The 12,287-nt window shown below is 43.3% G+C and overlaps 1 protein-coding gene across 3 annotated transcripts in view; it reads right to left on the bottom strand.

Moving 5' to 3' along the window:
* The window catches only part of pcdh10a (protocadherin 10a), a 20,255-nt gene extending 8,294 nt beyond the window's left edge, over positions 1-11,961 (bottom strand). For all 3 annotated transcript variants that reach the window (XM_057331348.1, XM_057331349.1, XM_057331347.1), the window contains exons 1-3: positions 8,946-11,961; positions 7,956-8,014; positions 5,853-5,959 (exon numbers count right to left, since the gene is read on the bottom strand). In XM_057331348.1, the coding sequence (XP_057187331.1) occupies positions 5,853-5,959; positions 7,956-8,014; positions 8,946-11,435 (2,656 nt within the window). In that variant the 5' untranslated portion in view covers positions 11,436-11,961. The remainder of the gene's footprint in view (positions 1-5,852; positions 5,960-7,955; positions 8,015-8,945) is intronic.
* Positions 11,962-12,287: the final 326 nt, after the last annotated feature.

Raw genomic sequence — 12,287 nt, 5'->3', positions numbered from 1 at the left:
ATCTGGAATAGTTACTTGATTCTGTAAACAAACTCGGATCAAAATTTCAGAATATATTTGTGGTCTTGTGACTAAAAATATGGTCACAAGACACTGAAGAACCAATCATCATGCCGCCATATTTGATTTTAGCACTGTGTTTGTATTGGTTTCAGTTTAGCTAAATAAAGTCAAAATACTTTCTCCTACAAATGTATTGTTTAACTTCAGAAGACGTTACTGATATTGTATGTATGTGCTTTGATGAGAATTACATCATTTAAATATAAAAAAATATAATATAAATAAAATATACAAGTCAGCTGAAGAAAGAAAGTCATAAAAATCTGAGATGGCATGAGGGTGAGTAAATAATGTTTGCACATTTTTATATTTTTGCGAATGCGAGCACAGTTTTTGACATTAATATGTTCTGAAACTCTGGGATATAAAGGAGAAATCTGAGCAGCAGGAGACTTAAGCAAAGTCTCCATTTGCTATCCATTTAATCTCACCGCTGTCAAATAGTGGCCATTGAGATATTAAAGACATCTCGTGCGTGATTTGTCTTTCTTACAGGTTAAGCAAACCATCTCATCTTACACGTTCAACATCTGAAACCATACCCAGAACGCAGATCTGCTCTGTTGTCTCATGAAATCCATACATCATTTCCACAACCCAAGTCCCACATTTTACCATATCGAGATACACATGTGTACATGGAGACGAGACTTTTTAAGGCAGGTATCCGTGCCTACTGCGACATCATCAATATCAAGTACGCAGATAAACATGATAGAATACAACCGAACTCAATGTAATTAGATGAACAGTCTTTAAATATCCCAACAGAGCGAGTAGACAGAAGCTCACAGCGTGACGTTCACATCGATATCACAGTTAGACCCAGAGACTCGTGACGCATACTGTAAGTCCTGAAACCATCTGACTAAAGCTTGCTTTTGTAGGTGAAATTAACGGTCTGTGAATAACACATTAAGCAGCCAGTTTTGTGGGTCCTCGCAAAACTTCCTTTGTGGGTGCATTAAAGGGACAGTTCGCCCCAAAATAAAAATTATGTCATCATTCGAGTTGTTCCAAAACTGTATAAATTGATTTGTTCTGATGAACACAGAGAAAGATATTTGGAAGAATGCCTGTAACCAAACAGTTATTGGATCCCATTGACTACCATAGTAGGAAAAATTACTATATATTTTTTTGTTCTGTTGAACACAAAAGAAGATATTTTGAAGAATGTAGCAAAGCAAACAGTTGTGGGGCACTTTTGGCTATCATTGTAATTTTTCCTACTATGGTTGTCAATGGGGTCCAAGAATTGTTTGGTTACACGCATTCTTCCAAATATCTTTCTCTGCGTTCAACCAATCAAAGAACTTTATACAGGTTTGAAACAACTAGAGAGTGAGTAATTAATGACATTCGTTAATCATTTTTGGGTGAACTATCCCTTTAAAAGTAGCTTCACATTTACAAACACCTTAAAGACCAGCACAATTCTGCATGCACATAAATGCAAGAATGGCCAATTTATTATACATTTCGATGACATCCTTTCTGTTCGACTTTTAATCTTAGACTGCAAATGTTGTTTTAATATTGTAAGTCAGTGGAATAGTGTCCAGTTTTCTTAAGACGTTTGTTGAAGACATCAAGTGAAAAATTGCACAAGTTGAAATTTCCAAAAATGTAACATTTAAGTAACTCAGATTTCAACAATACGCTTGTAATAATGATTTATAATTTGAGCTGTCTGGTACGATTTGTATTTTTATGTTTCAAAAATGGAGATGAAGTTACAGTTACAGATTGCAGCTTTAATACAGAATATGGGTTGATGCAATTGACCTTTTCTGTTTGTTTTTCATAATTAATGCTATTTAACCACCAGAACATCTTGCATATTAAATGATTAACAAAATGAAAATCAAATCTGCTGTTAGTTAAACGGTGAGAAATCAAGTAAAAATTGACAAATTAAAATATAACAGCTATCTGAAGCTGTGAAAATTCGCCAAGAACGTTTCCGTACAATGCACTTAATTGTTCTGTTCACATGAGGATACAGTGTGGCTGGTTGTGTGCTATGGATTCAATTCAATTTTTTTACGACCAATAAATAAACAAACAAATAACTACAAATATTACGTCCCGGCACCGGTTATTTACATAATTGCCCATAACATCCTGTAATATTAGACTTGTAAATGATTAGATATCCTCACTGTGGATATCTAATTAAAAACATTACTGTTTTGAATGCCGTGGCTACAAACATCTAGAGGGAGAGAGATGCTGCATTGAGTTGAAACATTGACTAACTAAGCTGTTCTCCATCCCACTGTGTGTGTGTGTGCGTGCGTGCGTGTGTGTGCGTGTGTTCATGTTTATATATCCCGGTGGGGACCTAAACCTGAATGCACACCAACACATGGGGACTCGGGTCACCGTGGGGACCAAAACTGAGTTCCCCATGGGCAAAAAAAGCTTATAAATTGTACAGAACAATATTTTTTTTTAATCTAAAAATGCAAAATGTTTTCTACGATCTTTAGGTTTAGGGGTAGGGTTAGGGATAGGGGATAGAATATACAGTTTAAAAATCATTACGCCTATGGACTGTCCCCATGGAGATAATAAACCAGACGTGTGTGTGTGTTTGGGTTATTTTGTGCTATTTCCGCCTCTCTTGCATTTTCCCTTCTAGAGAACTCATCACATCTTTTATCAACGGTGTGCAAAAGTATCAGAAAAGAAGGGCAAAAACACTGCCAAAGCCCTGATGGGCAAAATTTCCTTCGTGAACACCTGTCGTCAGTCAAAATAAATGTCTCGGCTCTCGGCAGGAGACAAAATCTGTACATTTAATCATTACCAGTTGAAATTGCCAATTGTCAATGTTTTAACAGTGTTAGAAAGGATCTAGTCTCAAGCTTGTGACTGCGGTTAAAAATATCCCGTTTTGCAGCTTAAACTAGCCAAGAACCACCCACTTAGACAGGAAGTCTTGTTGTCATTCTAAAATGCACACACAGTAAACACACCAGACCAAATAAACGGTTTAGTGACTTTAATAAATTGTTGCATTGCAACATCTTTTTGTAGAAAATTATTCAGTTAAATGTTGCAATTAAAAATGTATTTATTTTGTATTTATGCAAATAATTTAGTGTGTTTTTAAGTTGGATTGATATTGTATTAAAGGGATAGTTTACCCAAAGCTTTCTTTTTCTTTTTTCTATACTAACAGGTTTCAAATTAAACCAATTTTAAAGGGATAGTTCAACCAAAAAAGAAAATTCGGTCAGCATTTATTCACCCTCTTGTCATTTAAAATCTGTGTAACTAACGTTTTTATGCAGAATGCAAAAATAAGATTGTAGCGAGGAAGGCGGGACGAGAGCCGTGGGGAAGGAAGGCGGGGCCGGTGGCGTGAGTGATAATGAGTATCAGCTGTACGCGCACCGGTCCCGCATGCCTCACGGGGAGCTAGGGAGCATAAGAGGACGAGCGACGGGACAAACTGACTCCACTTAACTTCCGGGCCCGGGTCCTCTCTCTCGATGGTCCGGTCGCTCGTCCTCTTATGCTCCCGAGCTCCCCCGTGAGGCATGCGGGGACCGGCGGTCGCACAGCTGACACTCGTTGCCACTTACGCCGCCGGCCCCGCCTTACTCGCCCCACGGCTCTCGCTCAAGATATTTCGAAGAATGCTGGTAACCGAAGAACTACGGTACCCATTGACTTCTCTTTAGGGCTGTGCAATTAATCAAAATTAACTGTAATCGTCAATTTTGGCTTCAACAATTACAAAAACAAAATAATCGAGATAAAACGATTATTGTGCCACATTCCATTTTGCAAGGATCCTCTCTTTTCTCGTGGTATAAATCCACAGCGCACCCCTTTCCTTACAGTGGTTCAGCTGTGCTATTTCTTTACATTTATTTTTCAGTTGAATTCACAGTTTAAAAGCAAAGTTATTTATTTTCTATGTTGTTTTAAAAGTTAATGAGTAATCGTGTTAAATAATCGGGATCTCAATATTGGCCAAAATAATTGTGATTATGTTTTTTGTCATTATCGAGCAGCCCTACTTTTGCGTTCTGCATAAAAACGTTAGTTACACAGATTTTAAATGACAAGAGGGTGAATAAATGATGACAGAATTTTCATTTTTGGCTAAACTATCCCTTTAAAATTGGTTTAATTTGAATCCTGTTAGTATAATTGACATCTGTGTTTAAGTGCCAGACAAATATTGCTTTGATTGGCAATATAAATCTCAATCATCTCAATCATCTTACACTTTAAAAAAGGTTTCCTTCCTTCAGTTGACTTTATTTATTCTAGTTATCTTCCCTATCACTGCCTCTCACTGTTTCCACCGTCATCCGTGTGTGCGTGTTTGTGTTGTTCCTCTGATGGCGATGTGATAGCATTAAATTACAGTGACAGGAATGATTTGATTAGCGTCATCACCACGCGTTTCTCATTTATAGATAATCATCAATCTATCGCTCACTCATGTTGATCTAATTGTGCAATTTGTCACGCCTCTATCTTCATTGCAACAAATGCAGATATAACAGTCATCTAAAAAGGCCCATCTCATGGGCCTCGCTCTCCCAGCGTCAAACACTTCACGCTCTCGTTGGCTCAATCTTTCTCTCGCTATCTGGCTGTCGTTCTTGGCTAGGCTTTTCTTAATTTAGACTGATTTCCCCAAATTGAAGCTATAAGAACAAAGGGAGGAGACGTAGGCATGTGTGAAGGAAACAGTGGGTGTGTGTTTGTGTGCGTGTAAGTGGTTGTTAATGCTGCAGTTCTCCCCCTGTCAGTGTCCCGGGCCTTCATCTTAACCTCGCTGTGATAATTGGCTACGCGGAGACAGGCGGTGAAAGGAAAGTGCAGAAACGGTAAGCTTGCCAACACACACCCTGAGGAGAGCGGCTAGAGGAAGGACACACGCGCACATCATCTCGTTTTACCTCTTTGATGCTCTAATAAGTTTTGAAAAAAAAATCTCACTCTCTCTCCTTCTTTCCCTTCTCATTTTCTCCCCCAGAAAGACAAGGCCCTCCCACGGTCGGTTGCCTCATGCCACAGTTACCCACGTTCGCCGCGCACTCGTTCGGTTGCATTTGTATTCCATTGTGTGCGGCGCATACGTAATATCTGGCAACCCATCGTCTATCTGTTTGCCAAACTGGAGGCTGAATGTCATGATTCTTTGGAGAGAAAGGTCAGAGCCGTATCCAGTCAAAGTCGTAAACGTATTCCCTGGCTTCGCCTTGATCAATAAACAAGCCGAAATGAAATACAGAACCTGAAAGTAATAAAAGCTGGCGAAATTGAATATAAATAAATAAAGAATCAACAAAACAAAATCAAATTTGGCTCCGACAAATGATTGCCATTTCTCTGCGTCAGAATCAAACGTTTACGGCATTTGATATGAATGGAAGAATAATTGTGTTTGGGGCTGGAGGTGGGCAGCTGGTTTGTTACCAGGGAAGCTTTCAAATACTCATTAAATGCTTCAGAAAGCCTGTCCGTCCGACGAGCCAGACTCGTCCGTGGCATCAACTGAAATCCGTTTAGCTCTGTTGACAGATGTATAATTTCCACGCAGCCCCTTTATTGATCCTCCGCTAGAATCGGTCGAAGGCTTGTCCCGTTTCTTTCAAAGCAACAACGTGTACGAGGCACTCCAAACAATTTCCCAAAGTCTGTTTTTGCTTATATTACCAATTCCCAGGGTCTTTCACCTGTCTCCGCTACTTAATAGTGTACGGTTTACGACACGGCAAGGTCAACGCTAGATGTGAAAACGGTAATCAACTCACCAGCCGTGTGGCCCCGGTTGGTAGCGTCGTGGTCACTGTCGCCCTGTTCGCTGTCTCCGTGTCCACTGTCTTTAGAACTGACGATATCTGCCTCTTGAAATGCTGAACTGTAAAAAAGTTTTCAGCATTTATTAGTCGTTCATTCATTGGAGCTTTCACAATGTCTTTTCCACTGGACGTATTTTGTAGTTTGACTACTTATTTTTGTTTTAATAGTTTCAATTAAATTGTCAATTTAAAAAAATTTGCCATTCACAATGCATTCTGCAACATAAGAGAAGGTGTTGGCTGGGGTCCACATTGGCTATACTGCTTTCGTTTTAGCACTGTTTATTTTACACTGCCAAAGCGTTATCATTAGTAAAAACAAGGTTTCTTAAAAATAAAGGTCTATGAAATGTCCCCATGTGGATAACTAAGAAAATGTGTGTGTGTGCGTGTGTGTTCATGTTTGTATATCCCGGTGGGGACCTAAACCTGAATACACACCAACACATGGGGACTCGTGTCACCGTGGGGACCAAAATTGAGGTCCCCAGGGGCAAAAAAGCTAATAAATTGTACAGAACAATATTTTTTACAAATCTAAAAATGCAAAAAGTGTTCTATGATCTTTAGGTTTAGGGATAGGGTTAGGGGATAGAATATACAGTTTGTACAGTATAAAAACATTACGCCTATGGACTGTCCCCACGGGCAGAGGCGTATTAAGACCTCATGGTGCCCCTGGGCAACAGCCCCAGAGGTGCCCCCCCATCAACCCACACGCAAGAATCCACTCATTAAAAGATTTATATATTAAAAGATTTTATAAGAATGAAACTCAGCAATTTACAATATACTATTTTACAAGAATTATACATTAACATGACACTTTTGTAGAATAGAACACAAAAAACAACTCTTTTCCATTAAGTATTTTTAACAATTAGGCCTACTGTAGTTAAGGGGCACCTGCTTTCTGTTGTAATGTTACATTTCAGGTTTTGATGTAGTTTAAAAAAATCACTAACATTTTTTTAACAGGTGTAAATGTTGTGCGTGCCACAAAATGGGGGTACAGGGACACACACACACACACACACACACTAGTTTGCATGTATGTATTCACATTAGGGGGACAATGGAACAATGTACAGATTTTCAGGACATTGGGACTTTAATTCACCAAAGTGGCATTCACCAGATTACAATGTATAGCAAGGTTATTCATCAAAATAACATGAAACGTTATTGTTACTATTTTAACTGCTATACAGCTATTCAAACGCTCTATTTAAGCACAGTATGTGTATATTCTTCTTACTAAACGATCACATAAGTACTAAGATAAAAGTGTACTCCACTAAAAAGGACACACATGAATCGATTGCTATAGTGATGACACCGACCGTTCTTCACTTTCACTTTAAAACCCAGGTTTAGATCTTCAATAGTGGCCTTACTTCCACGTACTATTATTAGCATACATTATCGGCACTATAACATCTTATTTCTGACGCATGCCATGTATATATACCTTTATTAATCAGTGCTAATCCCCGCATTTTTAGTCTCCGCTACAACAATGCAATCTGCATCGTTCCCGCTTCCATCTGTTTGAAGATTAAAGTGTAGGCTACACGAAAGACGACTCGCCTCATAGCAGTCACTTGTGATTGGCTGAATGTTAATTCACTCAAATCTATGTAACTAACCAGATAACATGGGCGGGAATTTTGGCGGAGGTGTGTCGAAAAAGTGCGACCAGACAGAACCATTTTTATCTGAAAGTGGGGGTATTCCCGCACATGGTGCCACGCCTATTTAGCGCAGATGCGTGACTTAAGTCTTAAAAAACAAGTGCTTATGTACATTTATAAAAAATATATATTTTGTATTGCGGGTTTATTTGGTGCCCCTAAAGTCTTGGTGCCCCTGGGCACTTGCCCAATTGCCCATATGGTTAATCCGCCTCTGCCCACGGGGATAGTCAACCAAAGCCTCAGTGTGTGTGTGTGTGTGTGTGTGTGTGCGTGCGTGCGTGCGTGCGTGCGTGCGTGCGTGCGTGCGTGCGTGTGTGTGTGTGTGTGTTTGAATGGTGAATTGGAGGAACCATCTCACCTGTTAACACGACGTGGTCTATCCACCAGGTAGCTGAGCTCAGTTCTCTGGTGTTTGGTCTAAAAAACAACAACAATAATGATAGTAATAATTCTGAAAAAAATACCATTTAATGCTTCACATTTAAACACCGGTCAGGTCCCTGTTCTGCTCTGACCAGGCGCTACAGCACCTCAACCATAAAACCGCCTTTGTTCCACTGATACCCAGCAACTGCGTGCTTGGCATACTTAAAACTCCCATCCAATACACTCCCCCTCCCAGCTGAGACTGAACTCCAGCACGCTACGCCCTTACAGAGCGTGCCAGTGGGTAGTAAAGTAGAACTTGTTGGATGGGGGGGGCTTACTTAAGATAACACCGCTCCTGCCTCAGAGGCAGAGGGGAAAGATGGGGGAAGAAGAGGAGCGTGTTTTGGCAGGTAGCGCAGCATCATATGTAACTGACCCAGTGGTGTAATTAAAGCCTCTGAAAATAGCACGTAACAGCCAGGAGCAACACCGTTAAAACCGCTACATGAGTCACAAGCAGGCAGATGATTAGGATCTGACATTACCAACAGAGGAGGCTGCTGGATTACACAGGAAAAGTCCTAAATTGCTTTCTAAGGGGCATATGTGTAGAGAGGTAGAGAGATGTTAAGATGAATTTCACAAGTTTTTGCCTCATTATGGAACCACAGCTTTTAATAAAAAGTGCATCTTATATAATGCATGCAGACGTTTTTTATATTCTAAATAAATAAATAGATTTATTAATAACACGAGCAATCTGGATGCACACTTACTAGTAATAATTAATGTTATGAGATTTTTGCTACAATAAATTTGAGGTTTGTTCAGTACATTTATGGATTAGGACTCGAACCTGCAACATCTTTGCTGCTAAAGCAGTGCTGCACCATTGAGCTACATTAACCCTGAAAATGTTTGGTAATGTAATTAATTAAAACTAAGGTCTGACTCATTAAGGTAATGATATGCTTTTTACCTCGCTTGATAAAATGCTTCCGTTGGAGATGATGTCTGGTTGCTGGTCCGCGTATCCGGAAACGATGGCGCCGCACGGGTTGTGCTCCGCGTCTGTACTCCTGGACGGGCTGCACGGTTTGAGGAACATCAGGTCGGTTTTGGCGGACTCCGGTGTCAGGCACACCTGGTAGCAGTAATTCTGGTTCTGGTGGTGGGAACCGAAGCTCCCGGACTCCTCCACCGGCACTTGCGCGGTGCTGGCCACGTTAGTGCTTTGCACGAGCATTATGTCCGATTTACTGAGTTTCTTCTTGCGCCCGCGCGCTTGGCGACTGCAGCACTGGCAGCACGAATCTCCGGCCATGCACGTGTAGATGTTTAGTTTCTTGTCTTTTTGACACCGCACGGCCAGCACGATCATAGCGAGGAGGAAGATGAAAGACACAGAGCCGAGCGCGATGATGAGGATCAGCGTCAGGTCCAGCGAGCCCTCTTTTGACTTAACAGACCCCCTGTCTCCGCTCCGGCCCTCCACTATGCTATCCACGAGCACCACGTTAATGCTCGCCGAGGACGAGAGAGGCGGCTGGCCGTGATCGCGCACCTCGATCAACAGGTCGTACGGGTGCGGCGGGTCCCGTTTGCTAGACACCCGTCGCGCAGTGCGCAGCTCGCCGGTTCTCCAGTCCATGCGAAACATTCCGATCTCGTTCCCCCGCAGGATGCTGTAGGATAGGCGCGCGTTTTCGCCATCGTCCGCATCTGTGGCGACGATACGGGTCACCAGGTATCCAGGTTCGGCCGACTTGGGTAAATGTTCCCTCGCGGAACCGTTTTTGCCCAGGGGCGCTATTATTGACGGGGCATTGTCGTTCTGGTCCACTATGATGACATTAACTGTGGCATTGGCCGTTAACTCGGGGGATCCGGAGTCCTTGGCGTGCACCATAAAACTGAACTCTTTAATTTGCTCGTAATCGAAAGAGCGTAGCGCATACAGATAGCCGTTCTCGGAGTTGATGGACACGTATGTTAAAATGGACATACCCTGTATTTCGCACTCCAATATGGAGTAAGTGACATATGCGTTCTGTCCAACATCGGGGTCGACGGCGCTCACCGCGTAAATGTACGCGCCCGGGACGTTATTCTCCGTGACGTACACGTCGTAAACCGACTGCATGAACCTAGGGGCATTGTCGTTTTCGTCCGAAACGTGCACTTTGATAGACTTGCTTGTGGAGAGAGAGGGCACCCCCTTATCCTTCGCGACCACAGTGAGCGTGTACGACTCCGCTTTTTCGCGATCCAGCGGACCGTCCGTGACTATGGTGTAATAGTTTTTAAAAGACGATTTGAGTTTGAACGGCACCTCGCCGTGCAACTCGCAGGTCATCTGTTCGTTCTCACCGGAGTCGCGGTCTGTCACGCTTAGCAGAGCGATCACCGTGCCCGGGGCAGCCTGCTCGCTCACCGACTCGGTGACGGTGCTGAAACTGACCTCCGGCGTGTTGTCGTTGACGTCTATCAGTTTAACCAAAACTTTGCAGTGCGCGGGCACGGCGTTCGGTCCCATGTCTTTAGCCTGCACGTAGATTTGATGCGTGCTGCTCTCCTCGTAATCCACCTCGCCGGTCACTTCAATCCTACCGGTGCGCGAGTCGATGTTAAACAGATCCCGAATGCGCGGCGGATTGTGACTACTTAGAGAGTAAACAATCTCTCCGTTTTGGCCCTCGTCCATATCGGTGGCGTTCAGCTGTATAACGAGCGTGCCAACGGGAGAGTTCTCACGCAAGCTCACGGAGTACACGGATTGATCGAACGTGGGCGCGTTGTCGTTGGAGTCCAATACTTTAACCACCAGCAATGCGGTACCGGTCCTTTGCGGCTGCCCTCCGTCCACGGCGGTGAGCACGTACCTATGCACCGCCTGCTGCTCCCGGTCCAAGGGCTTATCCAGCACGAGCTCCGCGAACCGGTTGCCGTCACCCTGCGTCTGTACGTCCAAGTAAAAGTAGTTGTTGGTGGTAATGGCGTAGGTGTTCAGGGCATTAGTCCCTACATCTGGATCGAAGGCATTCTCCACTGGGAACCGGGTGCCCGGTGTGGCGCTCTCGGTGATCTCCACGGTGATGTCCGTCTCCGGGAAACTCGGAGGATTGTCGTTTATATCCATCACCTCGATCTCGATGCGGAACAGCTCGAGCGGGTTCTCCAAAAACACTTCGAGGTGCAGGAGGCACGGAACGGTCTGGCGACATATCTCCTCTCTGTCGATGCGCTCGTTCACCACCAGCGCGCCGTTTTCCAAGTTTACCTCCAGGTACGGAGTGCGCGAGCTAGGCACGGTCTGGAAACGGCGCGCGGAAAGTTTGGTAATGTCCAGTCCCAGATCTTCGGCGATATTTCCCACAACCGTCCCGCGCTCCTGCTCCTCCGGAACCGAGAAGTGTATCTGCGATAACCCTCCATCCAAGATCGAGAAAAAGAGAAATATCAAAATCATTTCCGAACAACAAGTGTACTCCACTCTATTCCCTCTCGCTCGCTCTCTCCGCGTATGTCTTTACGCCGCTTCTTTTCCAGTCACAGTTTAGGAATTACCCATTGCTTTTGTCCAAAAAAACATACGCAAGGTGCAACTTTCCAAATGAACACGAAGGCTCCCGTGTGGCACGTCAGCCTGAAACCATGTCGCCTCATGCGCAAAGTCTATAGCCATTTGATATAGGGATGTCTCAGGGATAGCGCAATTTAGTAGTCCGTGCGTCAGAGCAAGACATTGCAGAATCTACAGATGCCCAAATCCTTAATGCTGGGGAGCAAAAGCTTTCCAAAACTCTTCAGCCCAGTAAGTGGATCAGTCAGTTCCTCGTGAACAAACAAATAAAATCCTTACAGCGAACTATTGCAGATAAATAACACTTTCTACAGGTAGTTTTCTAATGGTCCACACAATATGTGTCTGATGCTTAGAAATCCGTAGGTGTCTCCTAGTCGAGTTCTGCAAAGAGAGTGAGCGTCGGTGCGTTGTTTTGCGCAGAGCTCTTGCCACCAGCAGCCAATAGACACCACGGGCTGCCATCGCTACGCCAGCTGATTGGACCCAGGACACGTCAATCAAACTCCCTCTTCAGCGCGCACCCGCAAGCCCACTCCAGCGCTCCTCTCTTTAAACGGAGAATGAGAATTGATTTACATGTCTTATAAAGTCAAACAGACACTCTCAAGGTAAATATTAGCACGAAAGACCACGATTACCGGGGCTTTGACATCCTTCCACCGTTGTTTTTTATTGGCTTGTTTCTTCTCTCGACCCATTCGTTTATTTGTATTATTTATCGCTCTATTAAACTGA

This window comes from Triplophysa rosa, linkage group LG4 (genome assembly GCF_024868665.1).
Source record: "Triplophysa rosa linkage group LG4, Trosa_1v2, whole genome shotgun sequence".
NCBI classification, from domain to species: domain Eukaryota; kingdom Metazoa; phylum Chordata; class Actinopteri; order Cypriniformes; family Nemacheilidae; genus Triplophysa; species Triplophysa rosa.
Note: the sequence above shows the minus strand (reverse complement) of the source record. Positions and strands in the feature narration are given on the sequence as shown.